This window comes from Zootoca vivipara, chromosome 13, assembly GCF_965207765.1.
Source record: "Zootoca vivipara chromosome 13, rZooViv2.hap1.1, whole genome shotgun sequence".
In the NCBI taxonomy this organism is placed as follows: domain Eukaryota; kingdom Metazoa; phylum Chordata; class Lepidosauria; order Squamata; family Lacertidae; genus Zootoca; species Zootoca vivipara.
The window spans coordinates 35,879,627-35,901,655 of record NC_142596.1 but is presented as its reverse complement, the minus strand read 5'-3'; the positions used below and the strand labels follow the sequence as shown (position 1 = coordinate 35,901,655).

The 22,029-nt window shown below is 41.9% G+C and overlaps 1 protein-coding gene across 2 annotated transcripts in view; it reads right to left on the bottom strand.

Moving 5' to 3' along the window:
- CAPN15 (calpain 15) overlaps positions 1-22,029 on the bottom strand; it is a 92,331-nt gene that overhangs the window by 55,537 nt on the left and 14,765 nt on the right. Inside the window, exon 1 of one of the 2 annotated variants that reach the window (XM_088657021.1) lies at positions 4,641-4,949. The exons of the other annotated variant lie outside the window; for it this stretch is intronic. Coding sequence (XP_088513147.1) covers positions 4,641-4,816 — 176 coding nt within the window. The 5' untranslated portion in view covers positions 4,817-4,949. Of the gene's footprint in view, positions 1-4,640; positions 4,950-22,029 lie in introns of those variants that run through there. 2 annotated transcript variants of the gene reach the window in all.

Here is a 22,029-nt window from a genome sequence, read left to right as displayed (position 1 = left end):
GCCATTTGCCAATTACAGCATATCCCAAGGGATTTGCAAAATCCCCTGCGCATGCTTATATCTTGGCTGGCATTGCCCATATGCAGACAGATTCACTTGAGTACTCCAAAGTTTTTAGGGGAAGGGAGGGAAACACATATTCCTGATGGGTTCCACAAGGGCCCTACCTGACTTGGAGCACGTACCTGGCTTCATGCTATTTAAAATAAACAGATTAAAAGTCAGACGAAGGTGCAAAACAATTTGCTCAGAGAGAATAAAGAATAAAGCACCTTTATAGAAGCCGGATATTTAGCCATGCATGAAGAGTACCAGAGCCAAGGTGGCTGAAATGAAAAACATGGAAATAGTGCCTCTCACCAACAGGAGAGCTTTTTAAAATAGAGCAGAGCAGAATGAGAACGACAATTTTTTAAAAACAGTTTATGGCTCTTATGGTTCCAGAGGTTTTAAGACTAAGGCTACTAAAGGTTAAAAACTGGGAGAACACAATAGGTGACCAAGTTCATTGCACTGTTTGACTCTGGTGATGATTTATTTTACATCTATTTAATGAGATTTTTCAGTAGGCAATTCAAGTATTTCATGTGTATTTCATGTGTGAACATATCAGTTTCAGAATGGGAGTACAAGAAAGGGACTACTTCTGACTCAACATTCTACTTAATTTTATACCTGGAGCACAGGTGCTTGGTTCTTTCTGAATTAAAACTGGAGGATGTTCACATGCCCATGAGCTGCAGCACAGGCTGCATCAGGGAAACCAGTGCTGCACAGAGGCTCCTCACCTTGAGGGGCCCAGTGGTGGCTGCATCCAACATGATGTCTTATTTTGTTCCATGTACTCTTTAGTCTTCCCATGGCATACCAATGAACTTTGGCATACCAATGTAGGAATCACTGCCCCAAACCAAGAGATGTCAGAACGCTAAAGAGACTCCACTTCTCCAATGTTTACATTTAACATTCATAATGGTATCAAAGCAAACAGCCAAGAAAATATTTGAAGAGTCTTGCACTTCTCTTTGACATGAAGACTCCACTAGCCAACAGAGACAGCCAAAAGCAACCTGGTGTCATAGAAGGAGTATTACAGCTCACAGGAACCAGTGGAAAATCATCACTTAAGACCACCACAACCCCTCAGTATGGGCATCCCCTCATTTTCATAGAATCATAGAATTGTAGAGTTGGAAAGGATTCCCCGAGGGTCATCTAGTCCAATGCCCTGCAATGCAGGAATCTCAACTAAAGCATCCATGACAGATGGCCGGCCAACCTCTGCTTTAAAACCTCCAATGAAGGAGAGTCCACAGCCTACTGAGAGTGTCTGTTCTTGAGATAGGGGATTAAATATATACCCACATATTCCAAAACATTATTTTCTGAAAGAGACCTCTTTTTGCCTGCATGCAGAATTTCAAACAAAACCATTTAAAGGTGGAGCTTGGGCATTTCCACCAAAGTCTAAAAGGGGAGAGATATAACACCACATATGCTGCTCAGAGTGCCTCAGACTAGTGACAGGAAAACACCGCAATGAATAAGAGGCATCTTCTACTGTAGACTAAGTTAAATAGACAGTGTTCTGTCTACAGGAAAACATCTTTTAGCAAGCACTTCTAGTCTCAGTCCATGTTTTGGATGAGCCGTATCAGCTGAGCAACACAGTGCCCCAACAGAGGGGCCAAGGATAATGCCACATCCATGCAAATGATGTAGCAATAAGTATGCAAATTAGCTATTGCCCCCTGGCTCATGATTGGCTTCCAGTGCAGTCTCTGTGCTCAAGCAAGATGCCTCCCAACTGTTTAAAGGCCGTCTGCATTATCCTAGTCTAACACAAAATGGAGAATATCTTCTCCCTTATCAAGCTCTGCCTGGAAATCACTGCACAACACTGTTCTAATGAATCCTTGGAAAAACAATGATTAGAAATGTACTTTCTAGACTTGCAGAATAACTCCTGGGGGTGGCCTGAATCATAAGAGATTCACAGGAATAGCCAAGTATATCTCTGGCCTCAGACTGACTGCACAAAATTCAAAAGCCAGGTTAAAAAAAGTTGAAAGGAAAACTGCTTCTGCTTGGTTTTTTAATGCTTGAGTGATTGCTTATAGATCTCGATCAAGTCATAAAGAAGTACTCCATACCACCATCTCAGCTGCCTTGCAATGCAAACTGAACTCACCCAATTATTTGTGATTTTAATTTAAAACATAAATATATACACCATCAATTGAAAAATGATATTCTACCACCTGAATATGGAACTTAACTTTGGAAAATGAGTACTTAACTTCCAACTACAAGCTAATATTGCCCAAACTGACTTCTAATGACTCCGCACCTATTGCCCCCTAAAACTGATCTCCAGCCTCACAAGGAATTTGTGTATTCCAACTAGTACTGAAGAGAAGGAACAAATAGATGCCATATTTTCAAACAATGAGGAGAGAAACCATTTCCCCCCTGACTTATTTATTTTCTCAGCTACACTATGAAGACATGGACTGTTCCAAATTCACCCAGTGAGCTTTATGGCAGAGTTGGGAACTAAACCTGGGTCTCCATGCTCCTAGCTTGACACTCAAGCCACACCATCACACTGGCTCTCTATGAAAACAATACGGCACACTGTGTCCACCATGATCCTGAACTCCAAAGAAGGGCAAGATCAAATCATAATAAATGAACAAGCAAGCCATCATGAAGGCTAAGAATCAATTAAACCTCCCTGTGATAGTTGGCCGTAACTTGTGCATGTAGGATGCATGCAAAATTCATGTTACATCAATAGTTCTGCTTTGATACACTAGTTAGACAAAGCAGCTTTTTCTCTCCCCAGCAGTTGTGCAAAACACCTCACCCACAAGTAAACTAGTCTTGCATTTATAGGCAGCAATCACACTGTTGCCACTGTCAAAGCCAAGCAGGTAGCAGTATTAAATAAAAATTGCAGTGTCCCACAATGCCCTACGTCAGCATACAAGTTTTTAAGCACACAAAACTCGATATTTGAAATTGCTAGCAGAAGCTACCCATAGAATCCGAAGTGGTTGTACAAACAGAGGACAAAACTCCTGGATTCTTGCTAAAACTTATTGCTATTTGCTATCCTGTTGGCTATACTCTATGCTTTTCCCATCTCAGTTCTCAGTATTCAAAAGTGTATTTCTGTAGGACTTGTCACTTCATCTGTGTCCTTCTTCTTCCTCTTCATCACAGGAAGTTTTAAAAGCTCAGTCAAAAAGGAAAGCAATACAAAAGGCACGTATTAGGGAACTATCAGCAGTTATACAAAACTTCCTCTTAATATTACCAACATGCTGGTTACATGATACAAAACATGCCAGAGTTGCAACCACTGAAACACTGGCAGGAAATTCAAGACCAAGCTGTAAAGTGCAAAACTGTGGGATTAATTTGCCACATACACTCCTCCAAGCCTGTTCTAGAGAAGATGCAAGCAGCAAAATCCTTGGAGTTGGTATCAACAGGCAAGAGGCCACAAGCAACAGGCATGAGGCATACACACACAGCATAAAACAAATGTTTTTCAACCCAAGCAACTCAGGGACAGAAGCAAGCTGCTGTTTTTAAACAGATGGCAGTCTCCATACAAGCTAAGGAAGGCACACAGTCATTCAACAAGCAGGAAGAAAAGCTATAAAAAGCAAGCATTAATCAGAGGCTCCAATATTCTTAGCATACACAACACGGCAGCTTTTAACAGCCAAGGCTCCCCGGGCAGCACACTGTTAGATGCTTTCGACATACCTTTCAACCTAAAAAAAGTCCCTAACCATGAAGGCAAACCTTCATTGGAGGGAGTGATGAGGTGAACAAGCATTTTTTAATTATTATTCGTCAGCGGTTTGATTAGTAGGTTTCACAAAGGGTTAAATCTTAAGAGTTACCAGTAACTCTCCACAATTCTGCCTTGTCAGGGACATTTGTCATGAAAACAACACCTCTAGATATTAGTAGTTTATGGGGACCTTTTAAGTATATCCTTTCCAATTTGAAGATAAAATCTGTTAGCCTTGGCTACGACAGGTGGCATTATCCAAATCTAGACCTGGAGAAGGTGTTCTCTAACACAGGGTCCTTCAGGTCAGTGGCTGGAGTCTGGGTTGTATGCTAGAGAAAATGGGGATCTGAAACCTAAGAGGCAAGAATTAGTTCCCTGCCCATGAACTGAAAAATTGACTTAATTGATGTGGATAAATTCCCCTTCAGGGTAGGCTTTACTAAGATTTCAGCTAATGACTACTTCAGTACAGGAGGGTAGGTGTCAAAACGCTCCACACAACTTGCAGTTTTTGTGTCTGTGAAAGCAGCAAGTTGAGGATGTGACGTTATTAATTCAGTTGCCCCACCGTCTCAATGTTAAAAGGAATTATTTATTTTTTGCTTTGGGGGGAAATGACGTCATGGATATGGGTCAATGAACAAAAGATAGGTTTTGCTTCTTGGTGATACAATTATTCAAAGCTAGCTAAGATGAAGTTAGTGGAAATTTTGGTGTGGCTTCAACTGGACCATGGCTAGAGCTTACAAGACTCCAAGGTATACAATCCTAGGTTTCAAACCGAGCTGAGAGGTATGAGATCAAGCTCTTTCCCTTGCTTTCTTACCTTCGTGCCCGGTGATTCACGTGCTGATGCTGCCGTGTTATAAGGGCACTTTCCCATACAGGGCCACTGTGGCTACTCCTATACCAACTTGCAGCCAGATGCCCTGGGTAGGTTGAGCCAGTGAAACCATGGTCCGACTCCGTCTCGGCGGCCAGCAATGAAGCTGAGCTGCCCATAGCTCCCCTCAACCCTGGCTGGGCCAAGATTTATAGGTTAGGTCCAAGCCAGAGGCATGAGCAGTCGGCCCGCAAGGGTGAGGAGTTGCAGCATGGACTGGCGTAAAAGTTCCCAACACTGGAGAAAGGAAAGCTGGTGCTGATTGAAAAAAGAAAAAGAACACAAAACAAGAGGAAAGGGAGAGGAGAGAGAGAGAAAGAAAGAAATAAGGTATGATTTAAACCAATGAAGTGACATTTCTAAAAGCCTGTTAATAACAGACGTGGTGCCCTAGCTAGCCTACTAACATGGCACACTTCATTCAAAGGAAGCCAGTCTATACAAACTTAAATGTGTGATGGGTCGGAGGAAGAGAATGGACGGTGCTACTTTGGCTACATAATATAAAGGGCCTATTCCCAAGTTCTGTTGGCCAGTTTAACCATTCTTCCTTCCGTATGCATGTGGGAACAGGGTAGCCCAGTGGTTTTCAAACTGTGTTCTGGGGAAACCTGAGATTTCTTAGATGTATACAGGGGAAACTCAGTGGGAAGGTCAGTAATAGCAGACAAACCTCCCTGAAAAAGAGCACAGTAGCAAGCAAATGGTGGGCAAACTCACATGGCGCTTAGCAAGCCTACTCAGTGTGAATGGAAGAGACAAACACACCCCCAAAAGAAACCCCACCCCCACTCCCAGAATCCTCTGAAACACTCAGGGGTAGATGTACTGTGGTTCCTCAGCAGACCAAGACAATTTGGAAAATGTTTCCTGAAAGAATAAAGTTTGAAAACCACTGGGGTAGCCAATACAAATATAAGGAGGTCTGGTACTCTAGTATAAATATAAGGAGGTCTGGCAAACCCATCTGGAACGGATTAATCCACTTTCCATTACTTTCAATGGGAAAGTTCGCTTCAGGTTAAGTACACTTCAGTTTAAGTACAGACAAACCGAGGTACCACTGTAAAATGCACATGCATATAGCAAGACTCAATCTCAATAATTCATGCCTGCTACACCACTCATCCTATGCAGCACATATTCCCCATAGGCAGGATGAGCTTGTTGCTCATGAGCCGACCCAAATGGAAGATGAAGCTTGACCATGCTGAAAAAAATAATGGTTTGACCTGTCCTTTCACCACCATGGATGGATGGAAGGAAGCACAACAGCATCATGGAAGAGAGTGCACTCCATCTGCTGCTTCCTTCCTTCCCTTCCGAGAGTTGTATGGACCAGCTTGGCTGGCTCATGGCTAACAGGCAGAACATCTGGATTCACTTTAACAATCTCAGATTTGCACATGTATTTAAGAGTCAGGCAGGAAGCTGAAAGGAGTTGGAAAAGTGCAGAAAACCTTCAGCAGATTCAGTGGCTTCTCAAACCTCTAGCAGCCACCACTGAAGTTCAGTGTTACTACTTCTCCATGGCCGCTTGGAAATTTGGTGGCATCAACATACACACGACTTGCTTTGCAGCAGCAGCCCAAATTCCTGTATCCAGGTTTGCCACCAACCAGTGTTAGAAACTCAAGATATATAAGCTAATCGCCAAATGGCACCTTAAACTGAGGTTATGGTTGCTGCAACAGAATGTGCGGGCACTTTTCTCCAGTGAAATTTGTTGTTGTTGTTGTTGTTAATTTCTATACTGCTTTATATTTTAAAGGGAAAATATCAAAGCGGTTTACAACACATTAAATTACCAAATAAAATAATCCAGTAGAAAACAAATTCAAGCTTCAAGGAAAATACTTCTGACCCTTCTCTAAGTGACATTTTGCTTTTCTCATATTTATTTACCTACTTAATTTATAGAGCTGCCCCATAGCAGAAGTACTCTATGAAGCCAGCGTGGTGTAGTGGTTAGTGTGTCAGACTAGGGCCTGGGAGATCAGGGTTCAAACACCTACTGAGTGATGAAGGAATGGGGTGAACCATGTACTCCTTGGAGGAAAAAGGTCGGAGATTAATGCAATAAATAAGCCCTCCTGATTATCTGCTTAAGAAAGCTGGAGAGGCCTGCCAGATGGTGATGTCAGTCGCCAACCAGGCATCCAGAGATCTCCACATGTTCACAATTGGACCTGCACCAGTAGCAAAACATGCCTGGTGCCTGGCTAATGTCTAACACTGCCACCAACCATCTAGCTTAGCCACATAAGTAAGCATTTCAAGCAGGCCCACATTGCTTCCATTTTCCTGACTCACACCTTAGTGAGTCAAACTTTCTGAAAATAAGGACAGCATCAGGGATTAAATAGGTATGTGAGAATAGGCAGGTGCCTTTTCTTATGTGGGGGCGGGGGAGAAAACCTTTAGTGTCAAGATTTGTGTTGGAAGGGAAAAGAGCAAGCCAACAATTAGTACAGTATAAATAAAGAAATGAGGAAGAGAAGAAAAAATGCCACTGTTGAGCTTATTCAGTTTCCCACCAGGATTTAGAGAGAGAGGCACAAATGAGCTGTGGTAAGAAATGAGCTATAAATAAGAGAAATGTTCAAGCAATAGCGTCTCTTTGCAATGAAAGGGGTTGATAAAAATTATTTTTTGTGTGAATGAGCACCTAGAATCTACAGCAGTCCCTTAGACTCCTGTTACCACATGGAGGAAAAGAGTTCTCCCACAAAGGCGCTACTGATAATGAATTGATGTTTCAAAATTATTTCTTTTTGTCCCATTGCACTAAAAGATGAAGACAGTGCCAACCCAAGACATTTGCTTCCTGAAGGGATGTCCAAATGGCACCTCTCTAGACAAGGACTGCTGAATGCAGAGGAGAGGTGGGAGGCATCATCTGATGATGATGAGTGGTCAGAGGGAGAAGTGGTTTAGTGAGCAGGAAGAGGCTGTGGCAGAGAGCAGTTCAGACTCTGAGGCTGAAGAGGAAGCTGGAGAGAAGGGGGGGGGGGAAGAGGCAGTTGAGATGGGCTGCTGAAGAGTCCAGGTAGTCTCTCCTTCCTGCTGCAACCAACTCCCCCCCCCCCCCGGTCTCCTAGAACAAGCAAGAAAATTGAAAAGAGCAGGGACTGGTTGTGTGCAGATGCAGTTTGCAACTGCTTGAGGAGCTTAGAGTGTCAACACTTTAAGAAGTCCTGATGCACCAGTTAGCCTTCACATATTCTACCCCACCGCCACCATGGAACCCCATTAAGAAATTTTATGTACCCTACTGGATAGCAGGGCAACCATGGACAAAGATATACCAGGGACCAAAATGAGTTTTTCCTCCTGACGCTCAAAATAATAAAAAGGATATAGTGTGTGGAAACCCAACTTGCACCAACAACAAGCAAGAGGTAGTGGCTCAAACAATGGTTAAAGCCTTTCTAGAATAGTGCTATACCATTCAAAAATAGTTCAAAACCAACACTTTCACAAATCTCTCAGCACTCTTGCCTGAGCTAGAAAGACCAAGAAATGCACCCATCTTGCTGTACATAAAAGATAAGCTCTGCAGATTTGGCTAACTGAGACATACACTGCCTGACAGACCAGCAAGTATGCAAGCAACAAAATGCATTGCTGCTTATTTCTCTCCCTTAAAAAGAAAGTAAGAATCCATTGCTGAGCATGCGAGTGTACTGCAGGACAGAAGGGGAACAACCTGCTTTAACATTGCTGAGAAAAGCTCTGCAAAGAGATGAGAGCTGGGTGCAGGAAGAGCAATCTATAAATAGTAGGTACAGTACAGGATAACCCAGCTAAGCTGCAAGTCTCAAATACCGTTCAGTAATACAGGACTACTTTTCAGGCCATGTGCTCCAGGAAATCTGCTTCATCTAGTCAAAAGCATAATGCACTCCAGGTTTGAGAGTTACACTGTCTAGAGGTTTCCCAAACTTTGTTATAACAGGCCACAAAGTCTGAAAAAGTGTTGGAGATGATTAAATAAAAAATACAGTCTCACTGGAGGAATCTCAACTCTTGCCTCCAAGGGCAAGAAACAGAGGTCAAAAGAACTGAGTTGCGAGAAATTGTAAGGTCTACATTGACTCACAACATGGTTTTACAGGCCCCAGAGAGAGACTAGAAAAGAAAAAGTGGTGGTGGTGGGAGAAACCACTTGCCTGCAGCACTGATACTGAAACACTATGCTTTTCTGGATCATTGATTTCTTCCCACATTTATATCCTGACCTTTCCCCAAGGAGCTCAGGGCAGCAAAACCACGGATTGGCCCCATTGATCCTTACAACCACACTGCAAGGTTGGCTAGGATGAGAGACAGGGCTAAGATTACACAGCAAGTTTAAAACTGAACAAGTTCAAAACCAGTTCAAAACCAACAATTAACCCACTGTTTGATCAATCAAAACATATACCCAAGGTCATTTCACACATTACGCTGGAGAAAACCAAGATTTGCCATGGAACGTGAAGTCACAGCTAACCTCATTTCCCTAAGAAGTGTAGTATAGGACATGTTTGCCATATTCACACTTTACACTTTTAGGGATGTGTGTAGACACACAAAGACTCATATAATTTACCAGGGAAGTAAACTTCCCATCGTTTCTGAAGTATAAAGAATCTGTACCTGCTTGAGAACAAAAGCCTAGGGCTGTGTGTGCATCCTGGTGATGTTTTAATCGCAATCTATCCTCTGCCAAAATAAAACCAACAGGTAAAGTAATATAGGTTCTAAGTAATTATATGCCTGTCTCACTGCAGTTTGTGTGTTGATTTATTGTTTGCACAGGGCTGTGAAGATGAAAAACACCTAGAACAGTGCTGAGCATTATTCAAAGTATTGGGTTCAGTGGCCTGCAAAATTCATGGGGACCAGAGGGGAGGCCACACAAAGACATGAAGTGGCAAAAATAAGATTTGCTAAATATTTAACAAGCAATAATGGGAACTGCAGAAAACACACATCTAAAGAATATCTCTGCATTAGGGTGTGGGGAACCAATATAACTAAATAAATCACTGCTTGAGTTAATCTAATTTGGGAGACCCAATGCTGCAGCAACAATGGAAAAAGACAAATAGGGGATTTAACTAATAGAAACAAATAGTTAAGCACCTATTTTGCTTCCTTTTGTGGTTTTAATGCATAATTACTACGTTTCAAGTGTTAAAGTTAATTATGCCTGCAAGAGCGTTTCTAGAACAAATAAACTGATCTATTATGAAGCAATTTACTCCTTCCTATTCTCTGAACCATTTCCTCCCTCCCTTCCTTCCCCCCCACAAGCACTTACAACAGATTAGGAGAAAGGAGACAGACAGGGAAGCTCTCCAGTCCCATCCATGCAAGGGGCTCTTCTTATTTCCTAGACCCAAAAGAGCATCCACAAGAGGAACACACTTGATTGCTGCCACTGAAGTCCCCTCTTCAGACCAAGGCGGAAGCAGCAGCCAGCCCTTTGGTCTCCGTTACCACACACTCATCACTGATTACAAATCAAAGCGGTAACAAGCAGGCAGTACGGCAGGTCTTATTCTGCTCTTCTCTACACCGGTACTGATTAAGAGCACCTGTGAGGTAAATACGTAGATCACAGAGTTTGCTTATCCTGTAGCCTCCAAGACGAGATGTTCCCAAGTAAAGAGAGACGAGTGTGCCTTTCACAATGCGTGCCAAGGGGGTGGGGCATCCCACTGGTCTAAAGCAGCTGCGTACAACCCTGGGGCAGTTGTTAGCCAAAGCTGGGAGTCTGTATTTGCAGAGGCAAAACCAGTAGGATGAGCCAAGTAAATACTTTGCCCAATCCCTAACTGTCCAAGGGTACCCATCTTTTCTACCTTAGGGACCAGGCACCACAAGGACTTGCCCTGAGTGCACACGTTCGGTACCAAAGCCAATCAAGAACATAAGAGAATAAGAAAAACTTTACTGGATCAGACCAGTGGCCACCACAAAGCCTATGGGAAGCCTGCCAGTTGGATCTGAGTAAAACAGCACTCTCCCCTCCTGCAATTTCCAGCATCTGGTACCCGGAAGTTCCTCAACATTGGAGAGTTACTGGCCATGAATGCATCTTGTGGGAGCAAATTTAACCATTTAATTAAGAAGTACTTTCTTTTGTCCATCCTGAATCTTCCAACATTATTTTTCATTGGATGTCCACAAATACTACAGTCATGAGAGAGGGAGGAAAAATTCCCTCTATCCAAGTCCTCCATGTCATACACAATTCTATACAGCTTTATAATGTCATATTTTACCCACCTTATCTCTAAAATAAAAAGCCCCAAATGCTGTAACCTTTCCTCACAGGGGGAGATGCTCAACCCTCGTGATCATTTTGGCTCCCCTTTTCTGAATTTTTCCAACTCTACAATATCCTTTACAACAGTGCTCCCCAACCTTTTTATCGCCGCGGACCAGTCAACGTTTGATCATTTTACTGCGGCCCGCTGAGGGGGGGACGTTGATTGTTTGGTGGCCCGCTGAGGGGGGGAACGTTGATTGTTTATATTTTATTTAGATTGTTTTGATTTAATAATTTTAATTTAATTGTATTTAATGTTCCTTGGGTGGCCCGGTACCAATTGATCCACGGACCAGTACCGGTCTGTGGCCCGGGGATTGAGGACCACTGCTTTACAATATATACTCCACAGTGTTCCAAGGAACGAACGTTAACTTTCTGTTTGCATGTACAGAATGCCTTTCCTTCACTACTGATTGTGCAACAGCAGTCTGTCTCCACATATTTCAGAGAATACAGAGAAGGACCAAATCTCAGTGGTAGAGCACCTGCTTTACACGCAGAAGGTCCCAAGTTCAATCTCCCAGGCATCCCTAGTTGGAAAAATCAGGTAGCAGATGCTTTCAGTGGAGAGTCATGTCCAGTCAAATGCAGAATTAAACTGACAGTTCCCAATATTCCCAAGGAACATGATTCCCAGAGCAAATGGCCTAGTTCCTTGGGTTTAATTTCCAGAACACACCAACAAACATTTTCACTAAGGCAGCCCAGAAAAAGGCCCACTGCAATACTCAGCTTTCAAGAAGAGGTGATGGTTGCTCTGTTCAAGCACGCAAGAAAAGTTTGCAACATTTACCAAGGGACAGAAGTACCCTGAACTCAAATGGGCACAAGTCATTCATGCTCTGATAACATCCAGATTAGGTTACTGCAATGTCCTTTATGAGGACATAATTCATAAATGCTGGTTCCAGTTTAAAAATCCCAAAACTGAAGGCCTACCTGCTCCTGGATAAGTCTGTTGTTGAAACCTTTGTGGAATGCCCCACCTTCTGAGATTAGGTGGGTGCTTACCAGGGATAGGGCCTTTTTGGTGGTGTCACCTCATCAAAGGAACTCCCGCCTGACATCCATTCAACTACTGCTGACTTAGTATCTTTTATGAGCTAGGTGAAAACATTTGTGTTTGCCCAGACACCTAATGGCTTCTAACCTGTTTTACTGACTATTTTAGCAGCACTGCTGCTTTTAAGTCTGTTTGTATTTACTGTTAATAATGTTCAGTTTTTACATGATAGTTTTATTTGTAATATATTGCCAATTCCAACATTATTAAAGCAATATAATAATGTTGTAATCCACACAGTGATCCGTGGTGAATGGTAGGGAGCATATTTTTTAGAAGATAAATTTAACCACAATTGCAATAAGAATTTTTAGGTGATAACCTGAAAGACCAGAGGAAGCTGAACTGGAGAACTTCAAAGCACACACACCCTTAGATGCCCTGCCAATTGCTAGTAGCATTTAAGGATTCTTTGAGGAACTAGATACTATATTCTCAAGGGGGGGCGGGATTGTCAATACAGTACTGCGTTAACAACACTTACATTTCACAAACATTCTGGAGGAGTGGCAATCATCTTCAACACAGACAGAATCACAAAAGTGAAGTGTTTTGTATTCAAAAGCTGATCAGCACCAAGGTCAGTTGAGTTAGAACTTTTGTTTCAAACATAAAAAACAGCAAGCTCTCAAGCACAGAGGAGGTAAATAAAAGGCTCCTGAAACTTCTGCAAGCACCAACTCACCACCCACAAGTTAACTAGAACTGTTAAAAGTGACTAGAAAGAGACACTGCAAAAATAATTCCAGGGCAGTGTCCAAATCAGATTGGATCATGGGCGTACAGCACGTATGAAAATAAAAAACACTCTTAGTTTTCTTGCTTGGAATGAGAACCACATGAATGACTTGATCCTGCCTTCTCTTTAGAAAGTAGAGCAGGAGGTCTTAGCTATCGCCTTGTCATTCAACCTAGAGGTCTGTTGAAGCCTTATGAATACTGTATCCTGTACTTTGAGCTAATGCTGAGACCTTGTTCTGATTTCTTGAATAAAGCTTTCAGATTTCCTCAAGCTAAGAGCCTGAGGATTGCATCTGATACTAAGCAGGACTGTTCCTGCTTATGTTGGGTTTCTGAGGAAGGACCATAGCTCAATAGCAGAAAATTTGCCTTGAGTGCAGGAAATCCCATATTCAGTCTGTGATGACTAAGGAGAGGGTTGGGAGAAACTCCCGCCAAAAAACCCTGCTGCCAGTCAGAGTAGGTAATACTGAGCTTGGCGAACCAATGGTCTGTCTCGGTATACAGCGGCTTCTTATATTTCTATTCCTATCTAAACCAACATGCAATAAAACAAAAAAGGAAATTCTTATTAACACCTATAGAAAAACACTTTTGCTACCAATTTAGAAGCTGGAAGTTCATTCTGAGAGCTAAGCAAGCTGCCAGTGATTAAACAGAACCCAATACATAATTTTAACAACAACAAAATAAATAAATACTGTAGAAGCCTGTGCTCTACTAAGCCAATTAACATTATTCCAATGAGGGGCATCAGGGCACCTCATATTTTCTAGTTTATTAGCCAACTGTGCAGGGATTTTCTTATTTTAGTGTGCTGTTAACAAAAAGTGTGTGTGGGCTGGCATGGTTTGGCTCATTAGCTACCCAGCAACAATTTAAGCAGCTCCCACACATGCACACACAAAGAAGAGGAAATAAAACCATCCATGGCCATGCTATTTAGCAGGGGTTCCCCACCTGCAGCTCAAGGGTTACATTCAGCCCTTGGCCTAATTTCATGCAGGTGGAGGAAGCCTAGAGGAGAGGAGCAAGGGAGGAAAATAGAGGGAAGAGTCAAAACAGTTGGGCTGATGGTGGGGAAGAAGCTCTCAGCAAGTGTTCAGTTCAGAACTTTGACAAGAGTGAACTGTGCCTTAAAAGGAGAGAGAGAGAAAAGAAGGTGTTGGAAAGAAAAAGTGACAGCTTGCACACTTTTAGCTCTGGTGTGACTACCTGCCAGAATGCAGCCTGCATTAGAAAATTGGTTCCCCACTCTACACAGCCTCTACAAGCATTTCATAATCTAAAAATCTCAACTTCTAGAGTTTTTTGCTCCTGTCCCTTATGACACACCTTCACTGTTTCACCTGATCTGCAGAAGAAATAGCCATAAAATCAGCTCCATAGCCATAAATGTTTCTTAAGTTGTTGAAACCAGATGCATTATATGATTGAAAGCTTTAATCTATGCAGTAGGGGTATGCTATTAAATGCTACCAAGGCTTGACAGGAGAAGTCTTGTTAGGAGAAATCTTCGCACAAAAGAAAGCAACTTGGCCCTGCGTACTATGCTATTACAAACTTTAAGATCCATCTCAGGCTGCAAGCCTATACATACCTGCAAAGAAGTTGGTCCCACTGAAATGAGCAGACATATACAAAATGGCACCATGTGAGTCCTACTTTGACCATATAACTCATATAGGTTCATGAGTTCATCAAAACCATGAATTAAATTACATGACACCTAATGCCCAGGTGGCTTCCACTTCCACTGAACCACGATCGAACCTTGCATTCAAATGCAGCAATGATCTGTGAATAAGGCAGCAACTCTGAACCACAAACCATATTTGAAATAGGCTAGCAAGCCCCTTCATGGATCAATGCCTTGTCGTGGCGAAGGGGCTTGAATAACTCAGAGAAGCTATGAGCTATGCCATGCAGGGCCACCCAAGATGGACAGGTCATAGTGGAGAGTTTTGACTAAACGTGATCCACCTGGAGAAGGAACTGGCAAGCCACTCCAGTATCCCTGCCAAGAAAACTCCATGGACAAAGACAACAGGCATATAAAAGTTATGACGCTGGAAGATGAGCCCCTCAGGTCGGAAGGCGTCCAACATGCTACTGAGGAAGAGCGGAGGACAAGTACAAGTAGATTCAGAGCTGATGAAGCGGCTGGGCCAAAGCCGAAAGGACGCTCAGTTGCGGATATGCCTGGAAGCGAAAGGAAAGTCCGATGCTGTAAAGAAAAATATTGCATAGGAACCTGGAATGTAAGAACCATGAGTGGAGGTAAGCTGGATGTGGTCAAAAATGAGATGACAAGAATAAATATCGACATCCTGGGCATCAGTGAACTAAAATGGAAGGGAATGGGCGAATTCAGTTCGGATGACTATCATATCTACTACTGTGGGCAAGAATCCTGTAGCAGAAATGGAGTGGCCCTCATAGTCAACAAAAGAGTGGCAAAAGCTGTAATGGGATGCAATCTCAAAAATGACAGAATGATCTCGATACGAATCCAAGGCAGACCTTTTAACATCACAGTAATCCAAGTTTATGCACCAACTACCGGTGCTGAAGAAAGTGAAATTGACCAATTCTATGAAGACCTACAACACCTTCTAGAAATGACACCAAAGAAGGATGTTCTTCTCATTACAGGGGATTGGAATGCTAAAGTAGGGAATCAAGAGATAAAAGGAACAACTGGCAAGTTTGGCCTTGGAGTTCAAAATGAAGCAGGGCAAAGGCTAATAGAGTTCTGTCAAGAGAACAAGCTGGTCATCACAAACACTCTCTTCCAACAACACAAGAGACGACTCTACACATGGATATCACCAAATGGGCAGCATCGAAATCAGATTGATTATATTCTCTGCAGCCAAAGATGGAGAAGCTCTATACAATCAGCAAAAACAAGACCTGGAGCTGACTGTAACTCAGATCATCAGCTTCTTATAGCAAAATTCCAGCTTAAACTGAAGAAAGTAGGAAAAACCACTGGGCCAGTAAGATACAATCTGAATCAAATCCCTTATGAATACACAGTGGAAGTGAGGAACAGGTTTAAGGATTTAGATTTGGTGGACAGAGTGCCTGAAGAACTATGGATGGAGGCTCGTAACATTATACAGGAGGCAGCAACGAAAACCATCCCAAGGAAAAGGAAATGCAAGAAAGCAAAATGGCTGTCCAACGAGGCCTTACAAATAGCGGAGGAGAGGAGGCAAGCAAAATGCAAGGGAGATAGGGAAAGATACAGGAAACTGAATGCAGATTTCCAAAAAACAGCAAGGAGAGACAAGAGGGTCTTCTTAAATGAGCAATGCAAAGAAATAGAGGAAAACAATAGAATGGGGAAAACCAGAGATCTGTTCAAGAAAATTGGAGATATGAAAGGAACATTTCGTACAAAGATTACCATAATCAAGGACAAAAGTGGTAAGGACCTAACAGAAGCAGAAGACATCAAGAAGAGGTGGCAAGAATACACAGAGGAATTATACCAGAAAGATATGGATGTCTCGTACACCCCAGGTAGTGTGGTTGCTGACCTTGAGCCAGACATCTTGGAGAGTGAAGTCAAATGGGCCTTAGAAAGCACTGCTAATAACAAGGCCAGTGGAAGTGATGATATTCCAGCTGAACTATTTAAAATTTTAAAAGATGGTGCTGTTAAGGTGCTACACCCAATATGCCAGCAAGTATGGAAAACTCAGCAATGGCCAGAGGATTGGAGAAGATCAGTCTACATCCCAATTCCAAAGAAGGGCAGTGCCAAAGAATGCTCCAACTACCGCACAATTGCGCTCATTTCACACGCTAGCAAGGTTATGCTTAAAATTCTACAAGGCAGGCTTAGGCAGTATGTGGACCGAGAACTCCCAGAAGTGCAAGCTGGATTTCGAAAGGGCAGAGGAACCAGAGACCAAATAGCAAACATGCGCTGGATTATGGAGAAAGCTAGAGAGTTCCAGAAAAACATCTACTTCTGCTTCATTGACTATGCAAAAGCCTTTGACTGTGTCGACCACAGCAAACTATGGCAAGTTCTTAAAGAAATGGGAGTGCCTGATCACCTCATCTGTCTCCTGAGAAATCTCTATGTGGGACAAGAAGCTACAGTTAGAACTGGATATGGAACAACTGATTGGTTCAAAATTGGGAAAGGAGTACGACAAGGTTGTATATTGTCTCCCTGCTTATTTAACTTATATGCAGAATTCATCATGCGAAAGGCTGGACTAGATGAATCCCAAGCCGGAATTAAGATTGCCGGAAGAAATATCAACAACCTCAGATATGCAGATGACACAACCTTGATGGCAGAAAGCGAGGAGGAATTAAAGAACCTTTTAATGAGGGTGAAAGAGGAGAGCGCAAAATATGGTCTGAAGCTCAACATCAAAAAAACCAAGATCATGGCCACTGGTCCCATCACCTCCTGGCAAATAGAAGGGGAAGAAATGGAGGCAGTGAGAGATTTTACCTTCTTGGGCTCCTTGATCACTGCAGATGGTGACAGCAGTCACGAAATTAAAAGACGCCTGCTTCTTGGGAGAAAAGCAATGACAAACCTAGACAGCATCTTAAAAAGCAGAGACATCACCTTGCCGACAAAGGTCCGTATAGTTAAAGCTATGGTTTTCCCAGTAGTGATGTATGGAAGTGAGAGCTGGACCATAAAGAAGGCTGATCGCCGAAGAATTGATGCTTTTGAATTATGGTGCTGGAGGAGACTCTTGAGAGTCCCATGGACTGCAAGAAGATCAAACCTATCCATTCTTAAGGAAATCAGCCCTGAGTGCTCCCTGGAAGGACAGATCGTGAAGCTGAGGCTCCAATACTTTGGCCACCTCATGAGAAGAGAAGAATCCTTGGAAAAGACCCTGATGTTGGGAAAGATGGAGGGCACTAGGAGAAGGGGACGTCAGAGGACAAGATGGTTGGACAGTGTTCTCGAAGCTACGAACATGAGTTTGACCAAACTGCGGGAGGCAGTGCAAGACAGGAGTGCCTGGCGTGCTATGGTCCATGGGGTCACGAAGAGTCGGACACGACTAAACGACTAAACAACAACAACAACAGCAAGCCAGTATTTAGATGAGGTATGGTTGAATGTATAGTTTTATATAATATCTGGACTGAGAAAACAAAGTTATGGCAGCTACTCCACTTTGTTCATTTCTTCATATTGTTGTCAAACAATGACAACATTGTTGTCAATAACCCTGAAGACAGGCAAGCTTAGTCGGTTCCTTGATACAGTTCAGTCTTGGTGCACTTCTCCTGCAATAACAGCACAGCTCTCATCTGCTACAACTGGGTGCTGATTGGGTAAGCTACAGACCTCCCCATCTGAGGCTGTGCCAGTCTGTTCAGAGCAGCATTGTTGCTATTGCACATTTGCAGCCAAGAGATAAACATGACTAAGAGCCAGGCACAGTCTCCCTACAATATCTGCTGCACTGGGTTGCCCATGATCCAGCATTCAGGAACTCTGTACAGTACACTGCCAAGAGCAGCCAGGGCAAAAACACAACTAACAAGCCAACAAACAATGAAGCCAAGTATCAGTGAATCTGACTCCAGATTTGGCCTTGCAATGTTAAGGGATATCTATGACTACTACACCCTTTCTTTCTTTCTTTCTTTCTTTCTTTTACACAAGATACTGCAGTAGGAAACCAGTTTTCCTCATATATTTTATATTCTTCCTCATATATTTTATATTCTTCCTCATATATTTCCTCATATATTTTATATTTAAAAGAAGTATATATTTTACTTCTTTTGTGTATTTTATTACTTTTTTAGCACATTATTTTATTCTGGACTGTAGTATATTTTTAAAAAAATAAAATAAAATAAAAAGGCAGTACGAATGAAAGGCAAACCTTCACTTGCAGCAAATACAGCTTCTCTCTAAAGGAGGCAAGTTAGAGTTTCCACTTTTCACTGAGGTAGTAACACTGTCTCTGGGCTACACCGTTTCAGACTGCACATCCTCTGTACATAGAAAACTAATATGCTATGGAGAAAGATTTGGCAGAATCCTTCCCCGTGGCATGTTGGCTTTCTATTTGCAGGAGTATTTATGAATGCTGGAGCAATCAGTCATGCAACAACACACACCCCGTCCAGTCTAAAGTGATCCAGCCCAGACACAAGGTTACTATCTCAGTAAGAACTATGCCTCAAATACAGACTAGAATAGAGAGACAGACCAGGGTCTAAATTCCAACTAGACCATGAAACTAAGTAGCCTTGGGCTGGCATCTGTTCCTCAAGATAGCCTATCTCAAGCAGTTGTTTGTGATGTTAAAATGAAACTTCTGCTGCTTGAAGAAAGAGTGGACCAAAATGTGATCAATCATAAAAGTGACACTTTGGACTATGACCCCAAGCCAGGGACAGAAAGGTGTTATTTCCTAGGACAAAGTCTTGTACAAAACTGAGGGAAATATTTCATAGCTGAGAAGCTACAGATGAAAACAGACTTGCAGAAATTCAAATATGTTGTTTTTCCCCTTTCTCACTTTAATTCACCAACAAGAGTAAAGGTAAATTAAATCTAACTTGCTAAAATCATTAACGCTATACCTTTTCCAAATCTCCAGAATCCAGTATGATCTATAATCAGAAATGCAAATAGAATAAAATAAAATTCTAAGTCAATATATGTGTGTTCCTGGTTCATCTCAGGTGCACTCGTCATCAGCATTCATAGTGCTAAAGTTTAGAGGGCAACATGATGAACATACATCAATAAGGAAGATAAGGAAAGCCAACACAGCAGTAAAAGGTGTGTCTTGTTCTAAAGCAGCACAGTGTTGCCAATAAGTCTGTTTATGAAGTTATGTATGAGAAAATAGCTTGGGGCACCAGCTATACAAACAGGCAGCCTGAGAAGAAATAAACAGGCTTCTCATTCGCAACGCAAGCCAGTTTTTGGAAGAGTAATACACCAAATTCTCTTGTGGGGGGATGATGACGACGACAAGGAACAGATACTAGTCTAGATGAAAAGCAGCAGTGGCTGCATCAACACATGCAGCAGAATGAGGTGAGACTGAGGCAGCAGAATGGGCAGCACCAATTCTGACTGAAAGTTTCTTTAATGCTGGCCTGTGTTCGTTTTGTTAAAAATCTTTGCAAGTAAGAAGCTAACGCATCAGGGAGAAAGATTCTAACCACCCCTTTGCACACTTTACTTGTTTTCTAGGCACAGGGTATTTGCAATGTAGGAAAACATTCGGACATGTCATTCCCGTAATTGCAGTCTTAAGTGGCACAGCCCATCCTTCCACTTTATCCTGCTGCATGTCTACATGGGAATTTGTCATCATCTCTTTACATTTTCAACAATCTCTCTCTCTCTTTCTTTCTTTCTTTCTTTCTCTCTCTCTCTCTCTCTCTCTCTCTCTCTCACACACACACACACACACACACACACACCGACTGCCATTTAAATATCACATGTGGATATTTATTACACATATGTGCTGCTCTCCTTTGAGGACAGACGTGGCACATAAAAAGGTATTTCGTATCCCACAATCATGGAACACTCTTTAGAAATTCATTGAGCCCAATTAGCTTTCAAAACCTGCTCAAGATATATTTTGGGGGAAATGTAAATAAATGAAATACATGGGAGGCAAATATAGTTTTTTCCCCAAAGGAATCCTTCACATTCCTAGTGTTAGGCTACACATACACACATAAGATCACCCAGCCTCGCAGAGCCAAAATCCCCAGTCTCCATTAACACCCTCACACAGCAGGTGATCTCATAAGATCAGGCATTATTCTTCCTCAGAATTTGTTATCAAATGGTCTTTGGAAAACTCAAAACTACAAATATGACAGTAGTTTGTCTTGTCTATTTGCAAGGAAGATGCCAAGATTCATATAAGTCATGCTGCCCATCGTAATTATTGTAAAACTGCTCTACATCCTTAAAAAGGCACAAATGCTTTACTTTTGCCTCAACATATGTATGAAGTAGGTAATGAATATCCCAAATTTACATAAATAGTAGTGAGACTGAGAATAACTGATCAGGAATTGAACCTACTTCTTTCTGGACTACTTACTGGACCACACTGGTTCACAGTTCTGTTTATGTCCATATATTGTGTACAAAGCTATACTCTGTACGAGACAGACGGATGCCGCCAACAACAACTTGTTTTAAAATATACTTTATGAGGTAGTTAATATAAAGAAACCTCGTTTCTGATCCCAGTGTTTCAATATTGCTGTCATCTCCCAACTCAAATCGTTCACTATGTTATAATTTCCTACTTGCTGTCCTAGATTTCAGACAGTTGATATCTCTGAGAGGGCCGGTCTCAAGCTGGCACAGAGGTAAGGTTAACTTTAGACAGAGGAAGGTGACAATTTAATTAAGAACTACCATATGCATACAAAATGGAACAGAAGGCTCCACCTACCACAAGGACACCATCTCTCACAAAAGCAAGAGAAGGATTTTCATATTGGTAATTTCTCTCACACAGAGAGAGAGAAATCCTAAGTACTATGGGCTGAATACAACATAGAGGAGTGTTACTTCATTAAGACTCAAACAGTGTATTACAAAAATAAAGAAAATAGGGCAAAAAATCCCAAATACATCTCCAAAAACAACCAAGTGCAATTGGCTGAAATTCCGCTGGTATTCCTTTTATTACATGTTTATGCCATTCTTGCATGGAGCTCAGAGCAGCATGCATGTCCCCCCCCCCAACTTTATTCTCACAACAACACAGTGACATAGATTAGGTCGAGAGAGCAAAAGTGACTTTCTTATGGTGAGCGTCATCATTGACTGGGAATTAGAACCCAGCTCTCTCCAATCCTTGTGATAACAACAACAACAATCAGTGATAACAACAACAGAAACTGGTTAGTGAGCAAACTGTTACCACCACCAGGGTGGATAAAAATCAATGATTTTTTTAAAAAAATCAAAAAAATCGGATTTTTTTTATTTAAATCGGATTTTTTTGATTTAAATCGATTTTTTTTATTTAAATTGGATTTTTTTAAATAAAATGCTTTTTGAGGAAAATATATTACCACCCAAAGGTTATTCCATCATGAAATAAAGATTAAGTTTTTTTAATTATTAGAATAAGGTTGTATATGTTTAATTTTTGGGGTAAATAAATTCCATTAATCCATCCACAATGTCATGCTCT